The 27,672-nt window shown below is 43.4% G+C and overlaps 1 protein-coding gene across 2 annotated transcripts; it reads left to right on the top strand.

Moving 5' to 3' along the window:
• The first annotated feature begins 590 nt into the window (after window positions 1-590).
• Window positions 591-26,900, top strand: LOC110308704 (baculoviral IAP repeat-containing protein 1e). 2 transcript variants are annotated; one of them, XM_021181113.3, is made up of 15 exons: window positions 591-701; window positions 1,626-2,317; window positions 2,769-2,868; window positions 5,026-5,107; window positions 6,200-6,251; window positions 9,205-9,324; window positions 10,356-10,455; window positions 11,428-11,509; window positions 14,407-14,464; window positions 14,945-17,056; window positions 18,734-18,901; window positions 20,904-21,056; window positions 21,363-21,449; window positions 23,737-23,901; window positions 25,595-26,900. In XM_021181113.3, exons 2-15 carry the CDS (start codon window positions 1,750-1,752, stop codon window positions 25,957-25,959), a joined length of 4,212 nt encoding a protein of 1,403 aa, XP_021036772.2. In that variant the 5' UTR covers window positions 591-701; window positions 1,626-1,749; the 3' UTR covers window positions 25,960-26,900. The 2 variants fall into 2 exon arrangements, with proteins under 2 accessions (XP_021036772.2, XP_029324147.2); XM_029468287.2 differs by having other exon boundaries at window positions 628-772.
• The last annotated feature ends 772 nt before the right edge of the window (window positions 26,901-27,672 follow it).

Genomic DNA, 27,672 nt, shown 5'->3' on the forward strand with positions numbered 1-27,672 from the left:
AAAAGGATGGACCATCCAGAGACTACCCCACTAGGGGATTCATCCCATAATTAGCCTCCAAACCCAGACACCATTGCGTATGCCAGCAAGATTTTGCTGACATGACCCTGATATAGCTATCTCCAGTGAGGCTATGCCAGTGTCTGGCAAATACAGAAGTGGATGCTCACAGTCATCTATAGAATGGAACACAGGGCCCCCATAGGAGGAGCTAGAGAAATTACCCAAGGAGCTGAAGGGGTCTGCAACCCTATAGTTGGAACAACAATATGAACTAACCAGTACCCCCAGAGCTTGTGTCTCTAGCTGCATATGTAACAGAAGATGGCCTAGTCAGCCATCATTGGGAAGAGAGGCCCCTAGGTTTTGCAAACTTTATATGCCCCAGTACAGGGGAATGCCAGGGCCAAGAAGTGGGAGTGGGTGGGTAGGGGAGCAGGGCGGGCGGGGGGAGGGTATAGGGAACTTTCAGGATAGCATTTGAAATGTAAATAAGGAAAATATCTAATAATTAAGAAAAAAGAGTTTGGATCCTTTAAGAGGCGGGGCATGGTGAAGGGAGTGGGCCACTGGAGACTCTATAGCCTAGTGCCAGTTCCTGTTCCCTTTCACTGTCCCCTTGCTGCTGATGCTCTGTGAGTAGCTGGCTTCCTGCTCCTGCCAAATCTTCCGTGCCACCTTGAGATACAGATCTTCAGAGTGTAAGCCAGAATAAGTCTTCTTTTCTGTGAACTGCTTTTGTCAGGTTTATTTTATCTCAACAACAGAAAAGGTAACTACAGGCTGTGCTAGGGGAAATGAAAGTAACTAAGCCTAGCCTTAGTCTGTCAAGGCAGGGCCAGATCCTTCTCTACAGGGAAGGAGCAGGAAGCTAGAGTTGGGTAACTGTGTCTATAGATAAGAACATGACCTTTGTCTCATAATTATGAAGGAGACTGTAAGTGTGTATGTCAGGGATGGCAGGGATGCATCAGGAGACAACTGTAGAAATAACTAGTCAAAGCGCTGAGATGCCTGGGGATTGACAGAACTCCAGGCAACCATTGCTGGGAGGGGTTGTACAGTAATGAGAACTCTTTACTGTGCATTAGTGGCATCAAATGTGTCACTACTGCAAGATAGAACCCTCCTCTAGGTGTTATATGAAAGAGTATGCTTTGTTTGAAAGTCTCATTTTATTTAGGTATGGCACATACCTGTTAATCCCAGAACCTGGAGGGCAGAAACAGGAATTGTTTCCATCAGATTGATTGGGTATATGCAGTAGCATGGGTGGCTGTGGGGGTGCGGTGACATTTTTCTTGGTTGGAAATTGATGCAAGAGGGCAGTGGTGCCACCTCTGGGCTAAGTGTGGCATCCTGGCACAAACCTTTAATCCCAGCATTCCGGAGGTAGAGGCAGGAAAATCTCCGACTTTGAGGCCACCCTGATCTACAGAATGAGTTCCAGGACAGCCAGGGCCACACAGAGAAAGCTTGCCTTGAAAATCAAAATAAATAGATAATTAAAACCAGAAAGAAAGCAAGGTAAGAAACCACAGAGAGTAAGCCTGTGAGCAGCATCCTTCCACAATCTCTGCACTAGCTCTTGCCTCCAGTTCTTCCAGCTTTGACTTCCCTTGCAGATGAACCACGCTTGGGAGGAGAAATAAACCCCACCGCTTGTGAAGCTTTGGTCATTGTGCTCATCATAAGAACACGAGAGCTGCCTCGAACACCCAACAACTGCTCGCCTTTCCCTTTTAGAAAATGGCTGAGTATGGGGAGTCCTCCGAGGATCGGATTTCTGAGATTGATTATGAATTTCTCCCCGAGCTCTCTGCTCTTCTCGGGGTGGATGCATTTCAGGTGGCAAAGAGCCAAGAAGAAGAAGAGCATAAAGAACGGATGAAAATGAAGAAAGGTTTTAATTCACAGATGCGCAGTGAAGCCAAACGACTAAAGACTTTTGAGACCTATGACACGTTCAGATCATGGACGCCACAGGAGATGGCAGCTGCTGGGTTTTACTACACAGGCGTGAAACTTGGGGTTCAGTGCTTTTGCTGTAGCTTAATCCTCTTTGGTAATAGCCTCAGGAAACTTCCCATAGAGAGACACAAGAAATTACGACCAGAATGTGAGTTCCTTCTGGGCAAAGATGTTGGTAACATTGGCAAGTATGACATCCGGGTGAAGAGTCCAGAGAAGATGCTGAGAGGTGGCAAAGCAAGGTACCATGAAGAGGAGGCCAGACTGGAGTCCTTTGAGGACTGGCCATTTTATGCCCATGGGACATCACCACGTGTACTCTCAGCAGCTGGCTTTGTCTTTACAGGTAAGTGGATTCCATTTTGTGAGGCATTTCTAAGGTATTTAAAGTTTAGGTTCCATTTTGTGAGCAATATTTTGTAAATGAGCATTCACTGATGAAGTGTGTTATATTAGACATAAGATGTAGTTCATTAAATTTCAAGGATAACAATTTTGCTTCTGCTTTAATATATATTTAGTGTAGCATTATTGGTTTGCTATATATCTATACATATACATACACACATGCAGCCATGTATTTGCCTGTGTATTAAAGTAAAATGTAACTTTTCTTCAAATATAGACCTTAAATGTACCAGCAGTGGGCTGAGGGTATGGCTGAGTGCTAGAGCACTTCTGTAGCCCCTACAAAGAACAGGTATGCTGGAGTCTGTCTTGTTCTGGTGAAGAATGGCCAGCTCCAAGACACAGCTGGTGCCATTGCCGGTCAGTCACACCCTTTCTTGCATCTGTAGGTAAAAGGGACACTGTGCAGTGTTTCTCCTGTGGTGGAAGCTTGGGCAACTGGGAAGAAGGAGATGACCCCTGGAAGGAGCATGCCAAGTGGTTCCCCAAGTGAGCTTCAACTGCTTTATTCTTAAAGTATCTCACTTAAATAAATGTTTTAAATGATTTATGCTACATGTGCACACAAAAGCATGCACTCGAGCACGTCTGTGTGTGTGTGTGTGTGTGTGTGTGTGTGTGTGTGTGTGTGTATACCACAGATCCCAAAAGAGGGCATCAAAGCTCCCGCATATGGGGTTACAGATGCTTGTGAGTTCAGTTCCTCTGGAAGAACAGCTATTGCTCTAAACCACAGGAGTCACCACTCCAACTTTAGCCAATTTCATGGTTTTGGTTTGTTTGTTTGTTTGCTTGTTTGTTTAATTTTATGTTCATTGGTGTCTTGCCCACATGTCTGTGTTGGGGTGTCAGAAGCCCTGGAATTGGAGTTAGAGACTGGTGTGAGCTGCCACGTGGGTGCTGGGAATTGAACCCAGGTCCTCTGGAAGAGGAGCCACTGCTCTTAACTTCTGAGTTATCTCTCCCAGCCCTCAGGATCAGGTTTTTAAAAAGCAAAACAAAACTAGAGAGCAAAGGGCCACATTCTTGGAGCTTCTCTTTGAGATTTATAACTCCCTTACCTGAATTAGGATAACTCTAGAACTTCTCAAGCAAGACTTTGTCAAAGTGTGAAAATTCTGAATCACTTAAACTTAAACAGCTCCCCCAGCCTTAGTTAATATCTTATATAGATTTGTGTGAGTGTGATGAATCTAGTGTGTGTTTGTATGGAGGGTATATGTGTATGTACATGTGTGGGCTTAGGAAGCCGAGGGCTGATGGAGGAGGGAATTTTCCTGATCATTTTCCCCTCATTTTTTTAAACCTCAAACCATTTTTATTGACACAGAAACACAATATTCTTGCCTACATGACACCACCCTCCCACTTACACACACACACACACACACACACACACACACACACACAATCTAGTCCTCTGTCCCTTCCTAGATCAGCCTGAGATGAACAGCTGGTGATGCCACCTAAGACTGTGTTGAGGTCCTGGCCCCTGCTGTTGCTAAGGTCTGAGGCCTGGAGCCATTTAGAGTCTGAGGGCTGTGTAGAGCTGGCCCCATATGTCACTAACTGCTGCACTTGAGAGAGCTGTCCTCGTCTCTGACTGGCTAGGGCAGTAGGGAGAGCAGCCTGGCACCTCTCTCAGGAAGCACAGTAGAGCTGACCTTGGTTTCATGGGTTGCGGATGAGCCAGCTCCAAGGGCATGAGCTTGGGAGAGCTGGCCTCACCCCTCACTGGCCATATGATAGTGTGGGGTCTCAGGTAAGATGCCCCCTCCCATCCACTCCTTGCTGCCTGGGTCAGGCTGGAGAGCTGGCCCTACTCCTAACCTGGGTAGCATGGGAGAGCTGATCCTGAGGTCATGAGAATGGGAGAGCAGTCCCTGCCCCTCACTGGCTGCAGCATGTGAGAGTGGGCCCTGCACATGGCCTGGGCAGCACAGTAGAACTGGCCCTGAGGATGTGTGAGAGCAGAAAAGCTGGCCCTGCCCCTTGCATTGGGTGGGCTAGCCAGGGCAGTGTTGGGGATCTCACCTTGGTGATGTGGGTGCAGGAGATCTGGCAGGCTAACCACCTAGCTCAGCTAGCACACACTCCCAGATCCAGGGCTTTGAGTTGGTCCAACCCAACATGTATTCCATCTATGAACTTCTGAATCATGTGAAGGGGCTGGTTCTGCAGGTCCAAGGCCGCAGGATCTCCAGGGCACAGAGCAATACCAAAATATCCCTGAGGAATCCTGGTGAGGATCTAGTACTCACAGTGTAGCAGTACTTGAAACAGACCAATGGCTCCTTACAGTGAACATTTGCAAGGAAAGATGTGTGGACCATAGGGCACACTATGGGACACACTATGACACATCACTGCTTCCACAACAAGCTTTTGTTTTCATTTTATTTTTTGATTTTCTCTTAGGAGGGCAGTTGCAAGGGCAGATACAAAGGGATAGGGACATAAGTGGGATTGGGGTATATGATTTAATATTCACAAAGAATCCATAAAAAGTTAACAAAAGTGCATCAAATAAAAAATTTTAAAAGTAAAAATGAACAAAAATGATTAACACATTAAAAATATACATTGTGATAGAGGACATGTCTATTACACTATTAGGAAAATGGTCAATTGTGCTTTTTGTTACAGATGTGAATTTCTTCAAAGTAAGAAATCCTCAGAGGAAATTGCCCAGTATATTCAAGGCTACAAGGGATTTGTTCATGTAACGGTAATTTACAACAGCCAACTTTTACCATAATCTTCTTACTACCTAATGTCAGAGGTGAGGTGTTTTGTTTGTTTATTTTTAAGATTTATTTTATGTATATAAGTATATAGTAGCTGTCTTCAGACACAACAGAAGAGGGCATCAGATCCCATTCCAGATGGTTGTGAGCCAACTTGTGGTTGCTGGGAATTGAACTCAGAACCTCTGGGAGAGCAGTCAGTGCTCTTGGCTTCTGAGCCATGTCTCCAGCCCACAAATGTTTTTGTTTTTGGTTTTTTTATGGTTTTTGTGACTTTCTTCCTTTCTCCTTCATCCTTCTGCCTCTTAACCACAGAGTGTGGGAAGGTTAGCCCATTGTCTTGCTATGCTAGAATCTTCTAGTTTCCTGTTGTTCTGTTTTGTTTTCTTGCTGGCTTTGGACTGGTTCTGCCTGTTTTTTGCTGAGAACATGGTGTGAAAAATCAGGAAAGAGGGCTCTTCTTCAGGAAAAAACAAAAATAAAAATAAAATAAAATAAAATAAAACACACACACACCTTGGTGAAGTTTCCCTAGATAGCACATTGTTTAACTGGCAGGTGCCTCTGAAGTTTGCTCTTCTCTGTGTCTTAATTCTGCACTAATTAAAATGCATCTGCAGTAGGTAATCTAGTTCTGTTTTTCAGCTGGGTGTTTTGTATGAGTGACCTTGTCTGTGGTTTCCATTTGGCTACAAGTATATAACACTCACTATTGTTTTGCACTGAATAAAAAATTTTCCAAGGGCTAGATAGATGGCTCAGTCGTTAAGAGAACTGACTGCTCTCCCAGAGGTCCTGTGTTCAATTCCCAGCAACCACATGATGGCTCACAACCATCTGTATTGGGATCTAATGCCCTCTTCTGGTGTCTGAAGACAGGTACAGTGCATATATGTACGTATGTATATATATATCCTTTTAATTATTTTCTACAATAGTAGCAATATAACCAAAATTAAAGGTTTGTTTCACCAACAACTCTGTTGCTCTAATAGAATTTCATCTTCAGTTGAAGCTCACACATACATGTATATTTTATAAATCAGTTTAAAAGACCTAATTTCTTTCCTCAGGGAGAACATTTTGTGAAGTCCTGGGTCAGAAGAGAATTACCTATGGTATCAGGTAAAACCTCAGACACTTTGTTTGTTTCTTTCTTGATTAGAAAGTAATTATCCCTGCCCTACCACTCACTGTTGCAGTAATTTCCAACCCAAAACCACAATTCCATTATTATATTTATGAGCTATAGGCCTAGACTGGGCAGATCTAGCACTGTACTAAATCGCTGTCCTCATCCACCCCCCAGCTATGAGACCCTTTGCTACGTGCAGTTTTTCCTGACCAGGAAGGTGGTTTTTTCCAGCCTTACTTCCTCCTCTTCCTCTGTCCCCTCGCCTCCTCCTTCTCTCCATCCCTGCCCCCACTTTCTCCTCCATCCACCTTTCTCCTTCACCGCCCAATCACAGCCTTTATTGACTAGTAAATGGGGAGAAAGTTCCCATGAGATCGCCTGAGTAAGAGAGCAACTGTTTTTCAGGGGGGTGGGGTTGGGAGGTTGGGGGGCAGCCTTCTTGAGCAAGCAGAATTAGCATCAAAATACAACCAGCATCAGGGCAACACACAACACACAACACACAACCCACAACACACAACACACAACACACAACCCACAACCCACAACCCACAACCCACAACACACAACACACAACACACAACCCACAACACACAACACACAACACACAACACACAACCCACAACCCACAACCCACAACCCACAACACACAACACACAACCCACAACCCACAACACACAACACACAACCCACAACCCACAACACACAACCCACAACCCACAACACACAACACACAACACACAACCCACAACCCACAACACACAACACACAACACACAACACACAACACACAACACACAACCCACAACCCACAACCCACAACACACAACACACAACCCACAACACACAACACACAACACACAACACACAACCCACAACCCACAACCCACAACACACAACACACAACACACAACACACAACACACAACACACAACACACAACACACAACCCCAGGTTTCAGTTCATCTTTATTCCTTTAAGATCTTTGTGGATGCATAAGAACTACTAGGCCCTAAGCTTTACAAATTTTTCAAAAGTAACATGTAAATTAATAACTCTCAATGAATATTTACTTTTTTTTTTACATCATGTTCCATATAAGTTTTAGAAGCTAAGAATTGAACCCCATACTCTGCAAGAGTCCTCAGTGCTCTTAAACCCTGAGCCATCTTTCCAGGCCCCAGAGAGAGAATGAATCCTGTATTACATTTTAAAACGTTAATCATATACAGAAATGGATAGAAAGCGTGGAGTACCCCAGTCTTTGCCTCTCTGCTCCAGCAGTTATAACATACTTGATTTTGGATCTTTTATTCCTTCCTGGTTTTCTTTTTCTTTTTCTTTTTTTCTTTTTAAAAACTATATTATATTCATTTTTTCATTTTTTTCTTATTTTTTATTGGTTATTTTATTTATTTACATTTCAAATGTTATACCCATTCCTAGTTTCCCCTCCATAAGCCCCCTATCCCCTCCTCCCTCCCCCTGCCTTTATGAGTGTGCTCCACTCCCCCACCCCCACTCCTGCCTCAGTGGCCTAGCCCCTATCCTGGGTCATCAGACCTCTACTGGACCAAGGGGCTCTCCTCCCAGTGATGCCAGATAAGACAGTCCTCTGCTTCATATCTAGCTGGAGCCAAGGGTACCCACTGTGTACTCTCTGGTTGGTGATTTAGTCCCTGGGAACTCTGAGGGTTCTGGTTGGTTGATATTGTTGTTCTTCCTATGAGGTTGCAAACCCTTTCAGCTTCTATAGTCCTTGCCCTAACTTCCCCATTGGGGTCCCTGGGCTCAGTCCAATGTTTGGCTGTGTACATACACATCTGCATTGGTCAGGAATTGGCAAAGCCTCTCAGAAGACAGCTGTTTCAGGCTCCTGTCAGCAAGCACCTCTTGGCATCTGCAATAGTGTCTGGGTTTGGTGTCTGCATGTGGGATGTTTTGGGTTAAGAGCTTCTTGCATTTTGTGTCTGCTTTGACTGTTGTGTCAATGTTTTCTATGGCATCTTCTGCCCCTGAGATTGTCTCTTCTATCTCTTGTATTCTGTTGGTGATGCTTGCATCTATGACTCCTGATCTCTTTCCTAGGTTTTCTATCTCCAGGGTTGTCTCCCTTTGTGATTTCTTTATTGTTTCTATTTCTGCTTTAGATCCTGGATTTTTGTTCAATCTTTCACCTGTTTGGTTGTGTTTTCCTGTAATTCTTTAAGAGGATTTTTGTGTTTCCTCTTTAAGGGCATCTACCTGTTTTCCTGTGTTCTCCTGTGTATCTTTAAGGGAGTTATTTATGTCCTTCTTAAAGTTGTCTATCATCATCATGAAATGTGATTTTAAATCAGAGTCTTGATTTTCTGGTGTGCTGGGGTATCCAGGACTCACTGTGGTGGGAGAACTGGGTTCTGATGATGCCAAGTAGCCTTGATTTCTGTTGCTTATGATGCCCTTGCCTCTCACCATCTGACTATCTCTGGTGTTATCTTGTCTTGCTGTTTCTGACTGTGACTTGTCCTTCCTGTAAGACTGTGTGTCAGTACTCCTGAGAGACCAGTTCTCTCCTGGATGAATTTGAGTACAGAGAGCTATGGCACAGGGTCAGCTCCTGGGTGCAGATGGACACTGTCCCCAGCTCTTCCTTGATTCCTGTGTCCTGATGGTTCTGGGCTGGGCCCTCTTGAGCCAGGATTTTGAGCAGAAGTGGTGGTCTTACCTGTGCTCATAGGTGTGTCCACACAACTGGGAAAGCAGATCTCTTCCAGCAGTATTTGGGTATGGAGAATTGTCTCCTTCCTGTTTTTCCAAACACAAATGCACACGTGTGAATACACACACACACACAGACACACACACACAGACACACACACACAGACACACACACAGACACCCAGAGCTAACTTGAACTTTGCTATCAAAGTCTGATGGTCTTACCTCCATCTTTTTTCCTGAGCTTACTGCAATGACAGTGTCTTCGCTAATGAAGAACTAAGGATGGACATGTTTAAGGACTGGCCCCAAGAATCACCTGTGGGTGTTGAAGCTCTAGTCAGAGCAGGCTTTTTCTACACTGGTGAGTTAATATATCCTGTCTACTAGATGTTCTAATCCCCATCATTCCTAATAGATCCTTTCACTTCTCCATAAGACCTCCACTTTCCCACAGCTCCCTTGGTGCTCAGCTGAGGTCTAGGCTGACAGTATCCAATCCCTCTTATCCAGTAAACCACCTCGCCTGCTCCCTAATATTTCTTCAATCAGAACTTTTAGGGACAAACCTACCTTTAAAAGTTTCTAAGAAATATGTTGTTTTCCCACTACGAGTAGTGCCCATTTAAAGAGTTGGGGTTCCCCAGGGCTGGGGAGATGGCTCCCTGAAGGTTCTTTCTCCTCACATTCACTCACCCTTGACTTTTCAACTCCCATTCTAGACCCGCTGTAAACTCTAGACCCCAGAAGCTTTGACCAGGCAGACAAGGAAGCTGTTCTGCTTGAACTGTACAGTGCCTTCATGGTTCAAGAGAGAAAGATGGTGGATCTTCCATTTCTAGTTGGATCCCTTGGCTCAGACACATTAGAATTCTTCCCTCAGAATACTGTCTCATGAGTGATGTGCTCTTACTATCCTGTGGAATATATCTGGCAATAATATGAGGAAAGACATGTAGTTCTTCATGATCTCACTGATATAAACGCTCCTATATTTGCTCCCATGTTTTTACATGATATTCAAATATACTTTCTGATTTACTCAGCACACGGTTGTGTTTTGGTTGCCTATGTTTGTGAATGTCCAGTATGTCATTAGTGTCCAGAACAGACAGAAAACCATCTAGCTACTGTTCTAGATTCTGACATCATTCAGGATGATGGGTCTGATGGCACACCATTCAGGATGATGGGTTTGAGAGAGGTTTTATCAAAGCACTGACCACCCCAGTGAAGGACCAAGAGTCCTGTGTGAACTGTTGCCTCCTGAATGACCTGGCCACAGAATCCACCTGGAGATGAAAGTAGGATAATTATACCGCATAGTCTGGAGTTGTCTTCTTCTGGAGTTGGCAGCTGTATGTGCTGTTTAACTGACACTGTTCCTTTTTCTAGGCAAAAAGGACATTGTCCGGTGTTTTTCTTGTGGAGGATGTTTGGAGAAGTGGGCAGAAGGTGATGACCCAATGGAAGATCACATCAAGTTTTTTCCCGAGTGAGCAAGATGACTTCTCTTGACTTTGAACATGTCTCAAGTCCATAAGATCCTGCCTTTGCCCTACACAGACTGAGTTATGGTCTGCAAGTCTTTAAGTTCATTTTAACTTAATGTTAACTAATGCATGGACTGGCATTAACTCTACTTCATCCCATATTCTCAGCATGTGCTCACTATTACTTTACAGATCACATGAGAGCCACAGTATGAATGTCTTCTTTTTATTATTATTATTTTATTAGGTATTTTCTTCATTTACATTTCCAATGCTATCCCAAGAGTCCCCTCTACCCCCCCCCCACTCCCCTACCCACCCACTCCCACTTCTTGGCCCTGCGTTCCCCTGTACTGAGGCATATAAAGTTTGCAAGACCAATGGGCCTCTCTTTCCACTGATGGCCGACTAGGCCATCTTCTGATACATATGCAGCTAGAGACACGAGCTCCGGGGGGTACTGGTTATTTCATATTGTTGTTCCACCTATAGGACTGCAGATCCCTTCAGCTCCTTGGGTACTTTCTATAGCTGCTCCATTGGGGGCCCTGTGATCCATCCAATAGCTGACTGTGAGTCTCTAATTCTGTGTTTGCTAAGCCCTGGCATAGCCTCACAAGAGACAGCTATATCAGGGTCCTTTCAGCAAAATCTTGCTAGTGTATGCAATGGTGTCAGCATTTGGAGGCTGATTATGGGATGGATCCCCAGGTATGGCAGTCTCTAGATGGTCCATCCTTTCGTCTCAGCTCCAAACTTTGTCTCTGTAACTCCAAGAATGTCTTCTATGATACAACACTGATAGAATCACTGGAAATGTTCTTTCTTTTTAATTCTTTGTTCTCTTGCATTCTCTCTCTCTCTCTCTCTCTCTCTTTCTCTGTGTGTGTGTGTGTTTACATATGTGTATGTGTTAAAATATAAATATCTAATTGCATAGAACCAATTTTATGACTTTTACATTCTCTGTTTAGATGTGTATTTCTTCAAACCTTGAAGTCCTCTGCAGAAGTAATTCCAACCCTTCAGAGCCAATATGCACTTCGAGAAGCCATGGTATTGAACACTGCCCTATTCTGACTCAGCAGCATATGATCCTGTGGTTGAACACTATTGTGAATAGCAATTGTTGATTATAAATATATCATATATATCATAATTAAACCAATTCTACAAGTATTTAATAACGATCTACCATATGATAGTATAGAGAGGTCTTCAGAGAGATGACTGAGCCCTTCTTTCATAAGAAGTCTACCCTCAGATCCTTTTGGACTTACACTTGACTAACATGTAAACTAAATACATCCCATCTGTCATCTTCTCCAGAAGGCAGTAGTCTTAACTTCCTTTTTTTTTCTTTTTTTTATTAGGTATTTTCCTCATTTACATTTTCAATGCTATCCCAAAAGTCCCCCATACCCTCCCCCCAACTCCCCTAGCCACCCACTCCCACTTTTGGCTCTGGCATTCCCCTGTACTGGGGTATATAAAGTTTGCAAGTCCAATGGGCCTCTCTTTCCACCGATGGCCGACTAGGCCATCTTTTGATATATATGCAACTAGAGTCAAGGGGTACTGGTTAGTTCATAATGTTGTTCCACCTATAGGGTTGCAGATCCCTTTAGCTCATTGGGTAATTTCTCTAGCTCCTCCATTGGGGGCCCTGTGATCCATCCAATAGCTGATTGTGAGTATCCACTTCTGTGTTTGCTAGGCCCCGGCATAGTCTCACAAGAGAGAGCTATATCTGGGTCCTTTCACCAAAATCTTGCTAGTGTGTGCAATGGTGTCAGCATTTGGAAGCTGATTATGGAATGGATTCCCGGATATGGCAGTCTCTAGATGGTCCATCCTTTTGTCACAGCTCCAAACATTGTCTCTGTAACTCCTTCCATGGGTGTTTTGTTCCCAATTCTACGAAGGGACATAGTGTCCACACTTTGGTCTTCGTTCTTCTTGAGTTTCATGCGTTTAGCAAATTGTATTTTCTATCTTGGGTATCCTAAGTTTCTGGGCTAATATCTACTTATCTGTGAGTACATATTGTGTGAGTTCTTTGTGATTAGGTTACCTCACTCAGGATGATGCCCTCCAGGTCCATCCATTTGCCTAGGAATTTCATAAATTCATTCTTTTTAATAGCTGAGTAGTACTCCATTGTGTAGATGTACCACATTTTCTGTATCCATTTCTCTGTTGAGGGGCATCTGGGTTCTTTCCAGCTTCTGGCTATTATAAATAAGGCTGCTATGAACATAGTGGAGCATGTGTCCTTCTTACCGTTTGGGACATCTTCTGGATATATGCCCAGGAGAGGTATTGCGGGATCCTCTGGTATTACTATGTCTTTGTATTGGTTTTTTTTTTTTCTGTTATTATCCTTTGAAGAGCTGGATTTGTGGAAAGATAATGTGTGAATTTGGTTTTGTTGAGGAATACTTTGGTTTCTCCATCTATGGTAATTGAGAGTATGGCTGGGTATAGTAGCCTGGGCTGGCATTTGTGTTCTCTTAGTGTCTGTATAACATCTGACCAGGCTCTTCTGGCTTTCATAGTCTCTGGTGAAAAATCTGGTGTAATTCTAATAGGCTTGCCTTTACATGTTACTTGACCTTTTTTCCTAGCTGCTTTTAGTATTCTATCTTAGTGCATTTGTTGTTCTGATTTTTATGTGTCAGGAGGAATTTCTTTTCTGGACCAGTCTATTTGGAGTTCTGTAGGCTTCTTATATGTTCATGGGCATCTCTTTCTTTAGGTTTGGGAAGTTTTCTTCTATAATTTTGTTGAAGATGTTTGCTGGTCCTTTGAGTTGAAAATCTTCATTCTCATCCACTCCTATTATCCGTAGGACTGGGCAAAGTGGGAGTGCTGGGTTTTGATGATGGTGAGTGGTCTTGGTTTCTGTTAGTAAGATTCTTCCATTTACCTTTCGCCATCTGGCAATCTCTGGAGTTAGTTGTCTCTGTTTAGAGATTGTTCCTCTGGTGATTCTGTTACCCTCTATCAGCAGACCTGGGAGACTAGCTCTCTCCTCTGAGTTTCAGTGGTCAGTGCACTCTCTGCAGGCAAGCTCTCCTCTTACAGGGAAGGTGCACAGATATCTGGCATTCGGACCTCCCTTCTGGCAGAAGATGAAGGCCCAAAACAGAACCTTTCCCAGAAGCTGTGTTGCTTTGGCCTGTCACAGAAGTTGTTAGCTTCTGTGTGCACACTCTCACTTGTGCAGACTACTTTTCGGTGGAGTCCCAGAACCAAGATGGCTTCCTCCGTTCCTGAGGCAAAAGCCTCCCGGGCCGTGTGGACACCTGTCCTCTGGCTGGGGCGGTGGTCAGATGTCTGGAGCCCGAAAAGGGTGCTGCCTCAGAAGCTCTGTGGCTCCTGCCTGTCCCAGAAGCTGTCAGCTTCTGTGTGCCTAGTCTTAACTTTCTACTTGAAATTTTAAACTGTAAAGACTTGTGTCATTTACCTAGGTTGGATTTTTTTTTGCTTGATGTGGTCTAGTTTGTAGCCTAGGCTGACCTTGAATTTACTGTGTAGTCAGGGCTAACATGGAATTTGTGATCTTCTGCCTCAGCCTTCAAATTGTTAGGTTAGCAGATGTGTGCAACTGTCCAGCTGATATGGCTTTTTTTAGTGAACCCAAGGCTACTTGCATGCAGGGCAAACACTCCAGGTCCGTTGAGAAAGCTTTGTGAACGAAACCAAATGCAAGCTTGAGAAGCCACAAAGCACATTTTTTCAGGATATGAGCTATCAAGTCAATGACCTTTATATTTATATGTGCTTTATATATGTGAATTTAAAAAAGACCTTACAAGGGATAGAGATATTGCTCAGTTAGGGGCATGCCTGTTATGAAGATTGCAGCTATGTTTAGGTCCTCCATGATGATAAAATGCTCCACCAATTTTGATGAAATTTTGATGTAATAAGGGATTTATTTTATAAAGGAAAGGACAAGTGAAAGCAACCACGATGATGCAGCAGCAGTCCATTCTACAGTGGTGGGTAAGCACTGAAAAGCAGAATGGGATTCTGGGTATTCATCCATAGGATTTGAAAGGAAAGTGTATTTATAATTTTCCAGGGAGCAGCTAAAGAGGGGAGCAATGAGATGAAGGGAAGTGTGGATGAGAGAGTTGCATTCCTTTGGCTTCCTGAGAGTGAATGCAGGACTAATAACAGAGTCCTTGTGTCAGACCCAGACCAGCCAGCATTAAAGGCACCGCTCAGCAAGCTGGTCTCCTGAGAGCTCAGAAGGGAACTAGGGTGACAGAGTAGTCTTCAGAATCCTGCCTAATCCCCCAGGTCAAGAGGGAGGCTAGGACAGCATTCTGATGCTATGAAAAGTCTGGGAGGTCCTCAGGTGTATGGAGGTGTCATGTGCAGTGGAGCAGAGTCCTAATTACCCTTAGCAGATAAGCAATGCTGCCAGAGAGATTCAAAGAGTACCTCCCTATACCTCCCTGTACTCCCTTCTCTCCACAGACTTGGGTAGGAGTGAAGCCCAGTGGTTTCAAGAGGCCAGGAGTCTGAGTGAGCAGCTGAGAGATACCTACACCAAAGCCACTTTCCGCCACATGAACTTGCCAGAAGTGTGCTCCAACCTCGGCACTGATCACTTGCTTGGCTGCGATGTGTCCATCATTTCAAAACACATCAGCCAGCCTGTGCAGGGGGCCCTGACGATCCCTGAGGTATTCTCCAATCTCAGCTCTGTCATGTGTGTGGAGGGGGAAACTGGCAGTGGAAAGACAACCTTCCTGAAGAGGATAGCTTTTCTCTGGGCATCAGGATGCTGTCCCCTGTTGTACAGGTTCCAGCTGGTCTTCTACCTCTCCCTCAGTTCCATCACACCAGACCAGGGACTGGCCAACATCATCTGTGCCCAACTCCTAGGGGCAGGAGGCTGCATTAGTGAAGTGTGTCTGAGCAGCAGCATCCAGCAGTTACAACACCAGGTGCTGTTCCTGTTGGATGACTTCAGCGGGCTGGCCTCACTCCCCCAAGCCCTCCACACACTGATTACAAAAAACTACTTGTCACGGACCTGCTTATTGATCGCTGTGCATACAAACAGGGTCAGAGACATCCGCCCATACCTAGGTACAAGTCTAGAGATCCAAGAGTTTCCCTTCTATAATACTGTCTCTGTGTTACGGAAGTTTTTTTCACATGACATAATCTGTGTGGGAAAGCTTATACTTTACTTTATTGATAATAAAGATTTACAGGGAGTTTACAAGACCCCTCTCTTCGTAGCAGCAGTATGTACTGACTGGATTCAAAATGCATCTGCCCAGGATAACTTTCAAGATGTGACACTTTTCCAGTCCTACATGCAATACCTGTCCTTAAAATACAAAGCTACAGCTGAGCCTCTCCAGGCCACTGTGTCCTCATGTGGGCAGCTGGCCTTGACAGGGCTTTTCTCATCGTGCTTTGAGTTCAATAGTGATGACCTGGCAGAGGCAGGAGTTGATGAAGATGAAAAGCTTACCACCTGTTTGATGAGCAAATTCACCGCCCAGAGACTGAGACCAGTCTACCGGTTTTTAGGTCCTCTGTTCCAGGAGTTTCTTGCTGCCATGAGACTGAGTGAACTCCTGAGTTCAGATAGGCAGGAAGACCAAGATCTTGGACTTTATTATTTGAGACAAATTGATTCACCTCTGAAGGCTATAAACTCCTTTAACATATTTTTGTATTATGTCTCCAGCCACTCTTCATCAAAGGCAGGGCCAACAGTTGTATCTCATTTGCTTCAGTTGGTGGATGAGATAGAGTCACTGGAGAACATGTCTGAAAATGAGGATTACATGAAGCTCCATCCACAAACTTTTCTATGGTTTCAGTTTGTTAGAGGGTTGTGGCTGGTGTCTCCTGAATCTTTCTCTTCATTCGTTTCAGAACATTTATTGCGCCTTGCTCTAATCTTTGCTTATGAAAGCAACACAGTTGCTGAATGCTCTCCATTTATTTTGCAATTCCTTCAAGGAAGAACACTGGCTTTAAGAGTACTGAATTTACAATACTTTAGGGACCACCCAGAAAGCCTGTTACTGTTGAGGAGTTTAAAGGTTTCCATAAATGGAAATAAAATGTCATCTTATGTAGATTATTCATTCAAGACATATTTTGAAAACTTACAGCCACCAGCTATAAATGAGGAGTATACATCTTCCTTTGAGCATATAAGTGAGTGGAGGAGAAATTTTGCTCAAGATGAGGAGATCATAAAAAACTATGAAAATATCCGGCCCAGAGCCCTACCAGACATCAGTGAAGGGTACTGGAAACTGTCCCCCAAGCCATGCAAGATCCCCAAGCTGGAAGTTCAAGTGAACAACACGGATGCAGCAGATCAAGCACTGCTCCAGGTCCTCATGGAAGTCTTCTCAGCTTCACAGAGTATTGAATTCTGTTTATTCGACAGCAGTGGCTTCCTAGAAAGCATCCGCCCAGCTCTGGAACTGAGTAAGACCTCTGTCACCAAGTGTTCCATGTCCAGGCTGGAGCTCAGCAGAGCAGAACAGGAGCTGCTTCTCACCCTGCCTGCCCTGCAGTCTCTGGAGGTCTCAGAGACAAACCAGTTACCAGGTATCCCTGAGTGTATTCACATAACCATTCTGCTTGACACTGTTTTCTCATTCTTAGCTTTACATGAAGGGAACTTCTCTGGCACAAGGCCATGAATGTGTCTTGGTAGGAGAGACCTGAACTCTTTCACTGTTTTGGGGCAGTGGAAGGCCCTGGATCATAGAATGGGTTTCCAGTTAACTCAGACAACACTAGGAGAACATTACCACCAGTAATAATCTTTCAAGATCTTTTTAAAGATGCTTGAATTGCTTGTTAGTGATAGATGGTGGACTGTATGTGATCTGATTCTGACGAATCACCTGCACTGGGCCAGGCAAGGCTATAGAGTAAAACTATCTTAAAGGAAAAAAGACAGAATCCTTGGTGTTCTCTCATAGGAGGGCTTTGTGGATTGTGGATTTAAACCCTATGTTATAGATGGAGTATTTGTCTACCATGTTCAAGACCCTGGGTTCCACAAAAATAAATCTATCAAACCTTTATCAGTCACATGGATCAAAGAACACTTTCTTCTATTCTGTAGATTGTCACTTTCATCTCTTTGTGATGTTCTGATATTTCATCTCTTTGTGTGTGTTTTTGCTGCACGAACAATTGTTAATTTTGATAAGGTCTTTAATAGTTGAGGTCAGATAGAGGAACTTGTAGGAAATTTATAGAATGAATCTATATAAAAAGAGAAAGGGACTTTCTTAGAATGGCTTACAGGCTGTGATTCAACTAGGCCAACAATGACTCTCTACCATCAGACAGTCTATGAATCCAGTAGTTATTCACTCTACAAGGCTGGAAGAAGCAGGCTCTAATACCAGTGTAGGAATGGATTTGCTAGTGAGAGGGAGAGCAAGCAGGGAGAGAGAGAGAGAGAGAGAGAGAGAGAGAGAGAGAGAGAGAGAGACAGAGACAGAGACAGAGACAGAGACAGACAGAGAGACAGAGAGACAGACAGAGACAGAGAGACAGAGAGACAGAGAGAGGGGGCTTCTTTCTCTCCTGTCCTTTATATAGGCTGCCAGGAGAAGGAATGTTCCGGAGTAAAGGTGGATCTTCCCACCTCAAAGGTCCAAAGTAGATGTTGATCTTCCCAATTTGAATTTTTAACTAGAAAATAAAGCCTCACAGGTGTGCCCAGTCATTTAAGCTTTAATTAATTTTCAAGGTAGTCAAGTTAATAACCAAGCATTGCCCAAGGCCTAATTTTTGCTACTGCTTTTAATAGCATATCTAAGGATCCATCATCATAAAGTTCAAGGTCCTTAACATTACCTTTTTCTTCTAACAGTTCTATGGCTTTAGCTCACACACGTGTTGTTTCTATGGCTTTAGCTCATACATGTGTTGTTAATCCAACTTTCACCCTTTATGAGTTGGAAGCAGGAGTCCAGCTGTGCATGCTTTTGCATCTGCAATATTAGGTGTTCCCACAATATTGGTAAGGGAGATGTCAATTATTTTTGTGAGTCTAGAGACCAGCACAGGGCTTGCCCTAGAGTCTGCCCATGATCAGCAGATGCTGCAGCTGGCAGTAACTTCATGCATGTGCTTCCTAATCAGACGTTATTAGGATGTCTGAGGAGTTTCATCTTGGAAGTATGAATATGGCTGAAGATCACAGCACCTTGAGAACTTGCACTTGGGGCTCTTGAGTGATGGGAACTCTGTGCTGCTTTCCAGATCAGCTCTTCCATAACTTGCACAATTTCCTGGGACTGAAAGAACTGTGTGTGAGACTAGATGGCAAACCGGATGTGCTCTCAGTCCTTCCTGGAGAGTTCCCAAACCTCCACCACATGGAGAAGTTATCCATTGAAACCTCCACGGAGTCTGACCTCTCCAAACTAGGTAAGGATGGTGTTTGATCTCCAGTTCACATCTCAGCTGGAAAAGCTATTTGGCTAGTACTTGTTAGAACCATTAAATCATCATTAGTCAAAACTTCCCTGGGCCTGACAGCATGAACTTTGGGAACATCACCCTTTCTTGGAGACTTATTGTAAATCTTGAGTGTTTACTATATGCTAAGGACTGTTCTGAACACGTCACGAATAATTCACTCTTCACTGTGTGAGAGAGGGTACTGTGATTGTGGTCACTGTGCATCTGGGGACGTTAAGTCATAAAGAAAGATGTTAAGTGATTTTTCTCAAGATTTTTTTCAGCTAAGAGAGGCCAATGCTTATGTATCCACATCCCTGCAGCCAGCTGTGATAAATCTGAAACTTTTCTGCATTCTATCTCAGGGAAACATAATCTTTCCTTCTGTTCTTCCTACGTCTTTCCCAAGAACCATTTTCTTTTTATGATTGAGCTTTCTTCCTCCTCTTCTGAGGAGACTTTCCCTCTGTCCTGCCCTCATACTGTGCAGTTGCTTTCTGCTACATTCCTGTCCTTTGTTGCTGATTGTGCCAGCTTACCTCAAATAGCATGCTTTTCCTTCCTACCTCATCCTCACCCTCTGCCTCTTCCTTTTCCTCCTCCTCTTCTTCCTCTTCATCTTTCTCTCCAAAATTATTTGTAGAGTTCTTTTATTTTGATTTTAAGTTGTTTTTACATCACCACTTACACATCTGCTTGCTGAGGGACAAGGAAATCTTACTGGTAACAATCTGAACATTTTCCCATTCTTCCTAGCCTCATGGATGATGGATGACAGTGCAACCATGTTTCTGAAATACATCCTTTAGAAAAATGCTTTAAAGTTTGATAGGCCACTTGATTTGGGGAACACTAGAGACTAAGTGTACCTAGAAGTGCCATGCCAAAGACTACTGAAGTGTGGCCTGGTGCTCCATACCTGAAACCATAGCTTGTGAGAACCTAGGGGAGAGGGTGGCCTAAATTCAAAACCACTGAATTCTAGATTAGTCTGAGCTGCAGTGTGAGGTGTTGTCTCACAAAACAAAAAGAACAAAAAGTTTTGGGAGTGCATTAGCAAGCATACACACACAAATAATTACATGTAATAAAAATTTTAAATATAAAATAAACTTCACAATTTATGTTACAGAATTATTCTTTCTTTCGTGTTACTTTGTATAGAATGTTTATTCATAAACACAGCATACAAACATAGAGACATTAGGGTTAAAAAACTGAAGGTGGTTTTACTGAACCATTATTCAATTTTTTTTCGAATTTCAACCATTAGTGCTATGTTTACATCATTTCTGCCTATTCTTCCTCCAATTCCTTCCATGTCTTTCCCACTCAGTCTCAAATTCATGACACTTCTTGTGTGCATGGTGGGGGGAGGATAAAGGAGAGAGGCAGAGAGAGGGGGAGGGAGGAAGGAACAGAGAGAGAGAGAGAGAGAGAGAGAGAGAGAACTATTTGGCAAGGGGGAGGCTTTCTGATCTGTTCTACTCTGATCCCTCCAAATGCAGTGCTGTCTTTAACAGCGTCTTACCCCCAAGTTCTGGGAGCAAACCAAGAACAACAACCAAAGCCTGTATTGTTTGGGGGAAATCTCTTGGACTCTTCTGACCAAAACCTTGAGGGAAAGTTTAACATGTCTGGGACTGAGGCTATTGTTACTACTTGGTAAGCCCTTATTTTGAAATTTAAGAACAGAAAACTGATCCAGAGTGGGTCAGGAACTTGCCCTAGGTCATCTGTTCACTAGTCAGTTGTGTAAACTGAGCACAATCCCAATGAATGGAATTCATTCATTGGGATTGTGCTCAAATTCAATTCATTGGGATTCATTCTAGTCTGACACCTAGATACTGTGCCACAGTGCTACTGCCTGTTTAATCAGTCTGGCTGCAGCTGATGGGTCAAGAACCCAATTCTAATAAAAATGTGTGGCCTTCTCTAATTTCTGAACATCCTTCATCTTTTCCAGTTAAATTCATCCAGAACTTTCCAAATCTCCATGTTTTCCATCTGAAATGTGATTTCCTTTCAAATTGTGAGTCTCTCATGGCTGTGCTTGCTTCCTGCAAGAAACTCAGAGAGATTGGGTTTTCTGGACGATGCTTTGAAGCCATGCCCTTTGGTAAGAAATCAAATGCTTTGACTTCAGATGTTCCTGTTTACAAAGTCATTACATACTCGAGAATTAAATGCCACCAATGTTATGGAAACTGTGAGGACACATGATCCTCAGTGAGGCTCTCACAAGAGTCAATGAGCTACAGTTTACATGTTTCATTCTCAGAGTTGTGTCCTCTCCTTCATCATAGTAATTTAGTCTGAATGTCATATTACCTTTGATCACTTTTGAAATACTCTGTATTTCAGTGATTTTCCCCTGTGTCATAGGAAATATACTGATCTAAATCATTTTGTTTTCCTTTACTAGTCAACATTTTGCCAAATTTTGTTTCTCTGAAGATACTGAATCTTAAAGATCAACAATTTCCAGATAAGGAAACATCAGAAAAGTTTGGTAAGTTTATTTATGAAACACTGTTTCTTAATTTACTCTTTGTCTCCTCCTTCTCCTCTTCTTTCTTTTTCTGTCAACAGAGAATAAAGCAAGTGTGAACGGTTGTCCCTGGACTGCTAGCTAGGCTTTCTATTGCTGTGATAAAGCACCAGAACGAACAGCAGCATGGAGAGGGAAGGGTTTATGAGGTTATAGCTCTCAGGTAACACTCCATCACCTTGGGAAATCAGGGCAGGAACCTGAAGTCAGGAACTGAAGCAGAGGTGTGCTGCTTATTGGCTTTTCCCTTGTGAATGGCTCAGTCTGCTTTCATATAGCACCCATGACCACCAGGGGTGGTACCACTCAAAGTGGCACTGTCCTTCCTCATCAATCAAGAAAAAGCAACACAGGCTGGTCTACAAGACAATCTCGTGGAGGCAGTTTCTCACTTGAGGATCTTTCTTCCAAAATGTCTCTAGCTCATGACAAGTTGACATAAAACCACCAGTGCAACATTCCACATCCTCCGTATTCTTCATGCCATCTCTAGATTGTCTACAATACCCAGTACAATATAGATGCTACATAAACAGCACTGTTTTGTTCAAGGACTATGACATGGTGTCAATGTCTGAACATGTTCAGCATCAAGATAATTTTAAAAAGACTTCATGTCTGGCAAAATGACTCAGAGCATTCCAAAATCTTGATGCCAAGCTGGAAGCCTTGAATTTTATTCATATGGCAAGCTTAGTGGAAAGAAAGAACTTATTTAGTTAGGCATGTTGTTCTCTGACCTTCACACACATACTGTCGCACACACACACACACACACACACACACACACAATTAAGTAAATGTAATAAAAAAAACTTCGACAAGTTGTGGGTGGAATGTGCCAATACAGATGGTCAGCTGCACCAGCTATGTTGGTCCTTGGAAGACGTCATAGCAATCCTCAGTCTCATCATCCCTGAGATGCTGTCAAGGTGGGTCCCACATCTTCATGCTTGATACAATTAAATGAAATTATCTCAGTGACTTCTTAGGCTAGAGTTTGGTCATGATGGCATGATGTTTAACTTTATTGTTCCTCATCTGCTCTAAAATCCTTTATGCTTTTTGTTCCAAAGGTTGGTTTCTGGAACACACACAGTTAGAAACACTGAGTCAGAATTACTACCATGATAAGTACACAAAGAGTTTCAATACTCTTTAAAATTTATTTATTTTTATTTCATGTGCATTTTGTGTGCATATTTGTCTGTGCGAGGGTGTTGGAGCTCATGGAACTTGAGTGTCATACAGTTGTAAGCTGCCATATAGGTGCTGGGAATTGAACCCAGGTCCTCTGGAAGAGCATCCAGTACTACCCTGCCCTAAATTTGAATACTTTTGACTTAATAAAGTATTGAGAATGTAATGAGTTTTCATGGAAATTATTCTTAACAGGTTAAGTAAAGTGACAGGGGAGACTGCAGATATATTATACAGAGTTGTATATTCATGATGTTTTTCAGACTGTATTGTTGATAAGGAAAGCCTGAGTTTCCTAGAAAGAGAGAGCAACTCTGTGTGTGTGAGAGTATGTGTGTGTTGCCATGGCATCCAGGGTGCTAGGCAAGCACTGTATCACTGAGCAACTCACAAATCCATGGACTTGAGTTATAAATAAATATTATCTTTTCTAAAAAAGAAAGAAAGAAAGAAAGAAAGAAAGAAAGAAAGAAAGAAAGAAAGAAAGAAGAAAAAAGGAGTCTGTGAAAAAAATGTGTTATTCCAGAAAAGAGGAAAGTGAAAGATAGGTCTAGAACATTGGCCCATGCTACAAAGTCCATTAATTAGCTTCTACAAAGGCACAGAAGTAGAGACTAGTGATCACATGATTTTTAGGACATCATGCTTAGGGTATATAGTGGAAAGTTGTCAGAGTGGTGGACCATGCTTTACTGAGGACATTGAATGTCCTAGAAATGATGGCTGGAGGTGGGATGGAAGGGAGGGGTCTGAAGACACTGTGCAGCTAAGAGAGTGACTTTCAGTGGGAACTCCAATTAAGAAGATAGGGTAGAGATGAAGACACAGCCTGGATTTGGATAAAGAAACAGGTTGGGGAAGGATGGAGGAAGAAGCAGAAGTGAGCAGCAGGGAGTGGCTCTGTGCTGACCCCTTCTCCTGCCCTTGGAGAGGACAGGGATGAGGAGGGCCTGTGCTAGGTAGGACCTTCTAGACGACAGACTGTATAAGTCACAAGCTGCTCACAATGGAACAGCTCCTGAGGATGGCTCTCATTTGTCTCTCACAGCCCAGGCTCTGGGTTCTCTCAGGAACCTGGAGGAACTGCTCGTTCCCACTGGGGACGGGATTCACCAAGTGGCCAAACTGATTGTCCAGCAGTGTCTGCAGCTTCCATGCCTCCGAGTTCTCACCTTTCACAATATCTTGGACGATGACAGTGTGATTGAAATTGGTGAGTTTCCCTCAGAGAAAGGGGTTCCCTTGTGTGGAAGCAGTGGTGTCATTGCAGCAGCCCACTGCAAGCATCTAGAGCCAGGAAAGGCTTCCAAAGGCTTCCTCATTTCCACCGTCACCTGCTTCCCCTCCTACCCTTCTGCAGATGTAGAGTCATCCTGGTGTAACTGGGAAAGTTAACAGTGTCTATTTTTTTCAAATCAGGATGTGTGTGTGTGTGAGAGGGGGGGGGGTGGGTGTAGAAGTACCCAGTCTGTGGTTTGAACTCAGGGCCTCACACATACACTAGAGCAGTGTCTGCCCCTGCACCACTGCCCAGTAACACCTCCGTCCTCACATTTGGTGTTTCAGACCCCTGACCAGATACACTCTGACTCAACTGAACACTGACACGACAGGTGTATTGTGGGGAAATATAGAGCTATGTCCACTTCATGTTCATGTTCCTGCAACCTCTTATCCCTGTCAATGTAGCAGTCAACTAGGTTAGGGCACAGAGCTTCCCCAGAGCCCCAAACCTGAGTTGTGTCCATTCTCCAGCAGTGCCCTCCATGCTCTCACAGATGACCACTGCACTCTCTCTGTCACAATAGCTGCATTTGCCACTAGACATTTCATGTGAGGAAATCCTCTACAATAGGCTGGGTTTGTCTATTTTCACCAAAGATTGTGTTTGTTCTTTATATGCAAAATAGCACATGTGATCATAGAGCACTGTGACTGTGCCTTATATGTACAGTAGCACACATGATCAAAGATCATTGGCCTCACCTGCCAAGTCATCTCAGTGTGGTAACAGTGCCTTTCTCTCCATGGACAACTGACAGCTTACTCTTGGTCAATGTTTCAACTTTACAGCCAGGCAACTTCACTTATACACACCATAGCAACAGATAATGATATAATGTAACATGGAAAATCAAGAAAACCAGAGGACAGCAGGCTGGGGTGGGGTGGGGGTGGGAAGCTGAGATGTTCTCCAGTTCTTCCAGAAGTATATTTATTCAGGGAATGAGAAATACCTCCTGACTATCACAGAAGATCCTTATTCAGGACACAGAAGAAACACTTTCTTAGGCCCTCTTTCTTTACACTCAAGCTATAACATGATTCTGGGTGAAACCTACTCTAATTTTCCCCCTAGAAGGGAAAAGTGGTTACATAGTGAATAATGAAACAAAAGCTGTACTAGATCTTCACTTGTAAAGTCGCCATGAGTTTAGCTCCATTTCCTTCAGAGCCCTGCTCTGAGTAACCAGGGAGTCCCTTCTGAGCTATAGGTGGAAGGCTCTATAGTAGCCAGCGAGAGAACAGCTTTAAGGACTGTCACCTTCCCTTCTCTGCATACAGGGAGACATTGTTAACACAATTTCTCAGTCCCCTGTACTGTACCCTGGTCCATACCTAGGCTCTGCCCTGACATATGTCCTCCTGTGAGACAGAAGAAAAGTACATTGTACAGACGACTGCAACTCCCTGTGCTTGACTTCCCTGTGTCTGCTTCCCCTTTCTGTTTGTCCAGGTTGTTTCCTATCAACCAGGCTGCTGTTTGCTGCTTTCAAGGTTTGATCTCTAAAACATCATGTAGAGAATTCCAACCTTCATTGTAGGGGTTTGGGAGTAGTTCCAATAACTTGTGAGCATTATTGAAGTCCTCTTGATTGTGTTTTCATACATGTTTTGTTTTTCAGCCAGGGTGGCAACCAGCGGAGGTTTCCAGAAACTTGAGAACTTAGATATTTCAATGAATCACAAGATTACCGAGGAAGGATACAGACATTTCTTTCAAGCCCTGGACAACTTGCCAAACTTGCAAGAGCTGAACATCTGCAGGAATATCCCAGGATGCATTCAAGTTCAGGCCACCACTGTCAAGGCTCTGGGTCAGTGTGTGTCCCGACTGCCCAGCCTCATCAGACTGCACATGCTCAGTTGGCTCCTGGATGAAGAGGACATGAAAGTGATTAATGATGTGAAGGAAAGACACCCCCAGTCCAAACGCTTGATTATCTTCTGGAAATTGATAGTCCCATTCTCTCCTGTTGTCCTGGAGTAAAGGATGCTCCTGAAGACTACCGACAGTTCAGAATACCTAAAACTCCTAAAATTCTAGCTGAGCATGATGGTACACACCTGTACTTCAACATTTAGGATAATGATGTGGGAGAGTCAGGAAGTTCAGATCAGCCTGGGTTGCATAGCAAGATACTGTCTCACAACTAAAGACATAACTAACCACCCTATTAAAGAATATCTGTTAACTGTGGGGCTGGATGAGTGTTTTTGCCTTCATTTATTTCTATGGACCACATGAACTACAGAGGTCAGAAAAGTATGTAGGGCCCTCCTGGGTCTGGAGTTATGGATAGTTAAGAGTCTCCATTTGGGTGCTGGTCACCAAACCTTTATCCTCAGTAAAAGCTACAGGTGCTCTTAAACCCTAATCCATCTATCCTAAGGCTGATAATTTTTTTGAAAATCTACATGCTTATCACTGAACTACAATGAACAGTGCCTTTTTAGTCCTTGTATATTTCTCCTGTCTAAAGACTAGAGCTTCCTTCAAGTTCATACTACAAGGAACCTTCCAATACCAAGGTCAACAGGAAAGGGCTGGTGAAAGGAACATTGATGTATGTAAAGCCAAAACATCATAGGAGCACTGGGTGGAGGATATACATGGCCTGTTTATAGATTGAATCAGTCTTGTACATGAGGAAGGATGTGTTGACTTTACCATGGCTGCAGCTGACTCTCTCTCCAGGAGATGCTCTTTAGTCTTTGCAGAGCTTTTGCGTATTCATTAGCCTTGGTGTGGTTGTACATCTATTGCCAATGGGTGGGGGGATATTGGACTTAGAGAAAACTGCTTTTGTTTATGAGAGGTTTTGAGAATTTTGCATGTGCTGTAATGGCCTTGTGATTTTCTTAGAAATTCATGGTCAGGCTGGAGAGATGGCTCAGTGGTTAAGAGCAGTGACTGCTCTTCTGAAGGTCCTGAGTTCAAATCCCAGCAACCACATGGTGGCTCACAACCATCTGTAATGAGACCTGATGCCCTGTTCTGGGCTGTCTAAAGATGGATATAGTGTACTTACATAGAATAAAGAAATAAAATCTTAAAAAAGAAAGAAAGAAATGCATGGTCTTTGGTATATATGGTTCTAGCTATTAAGGACTTCTTGTTTGAATAGGAATGGCCACCATAGTCTCATATGTGTGGATGGTTGGTCATTTGCGAGTGATATTCTTAGGAGGTATGGCCATGTTGGAGTAGCTATTACCTTGTTGGAGGTCTTGTGTCCCTGGTAGTAGGCTTTGAATTTCAAGTGCTCAGGCCAGGCCCAGTCTCTCTCTCTCTCTCTCTCTCTCTCTCTCTCTCTCTCTCTCTCTCTCTCTCTCTCTCTCTCTCTCTCTCTCTCTCTCTCTCTCCATTCTGGTGCCTTCCAATCCAGATGTAGAACTCTCAGCTACCTGCCAAGTACCATGGCTACCTGCATGCAGGCATGTTCTCTACCATAGTAATAATGACCTAAACTTCTGAAGCTGTAAGCCAGCCCTGGTTAAATGTTCTTGTGTATAAGAGTCATCATGGTCACAGTGTCTCTTCACAGCAATAAAATACTGACTGACACAGTTAATCTACTTAATTATGATTGTAATTTATTACATCATACTATATATTGAAACATCACTTTGCACCTGCCTGGCATACCTCAAATATGCATGCTTTTTTATTATTTGCTAATTATGCCTCCATAAAGCTGAG

This window comes from Mus caroli, unplaced genomic scaffold (assembly GCF_978045245.1).
Source record: "Mus caroli unplaced genomic scaffold, Mus_caroli_1 scaffold_15, whole genome shotgun sequence".
NCBI lineage: Eukaryota > Metazoa > Chordata > Mammalia > Rodentia > Muridae > Mus > Mus caroli.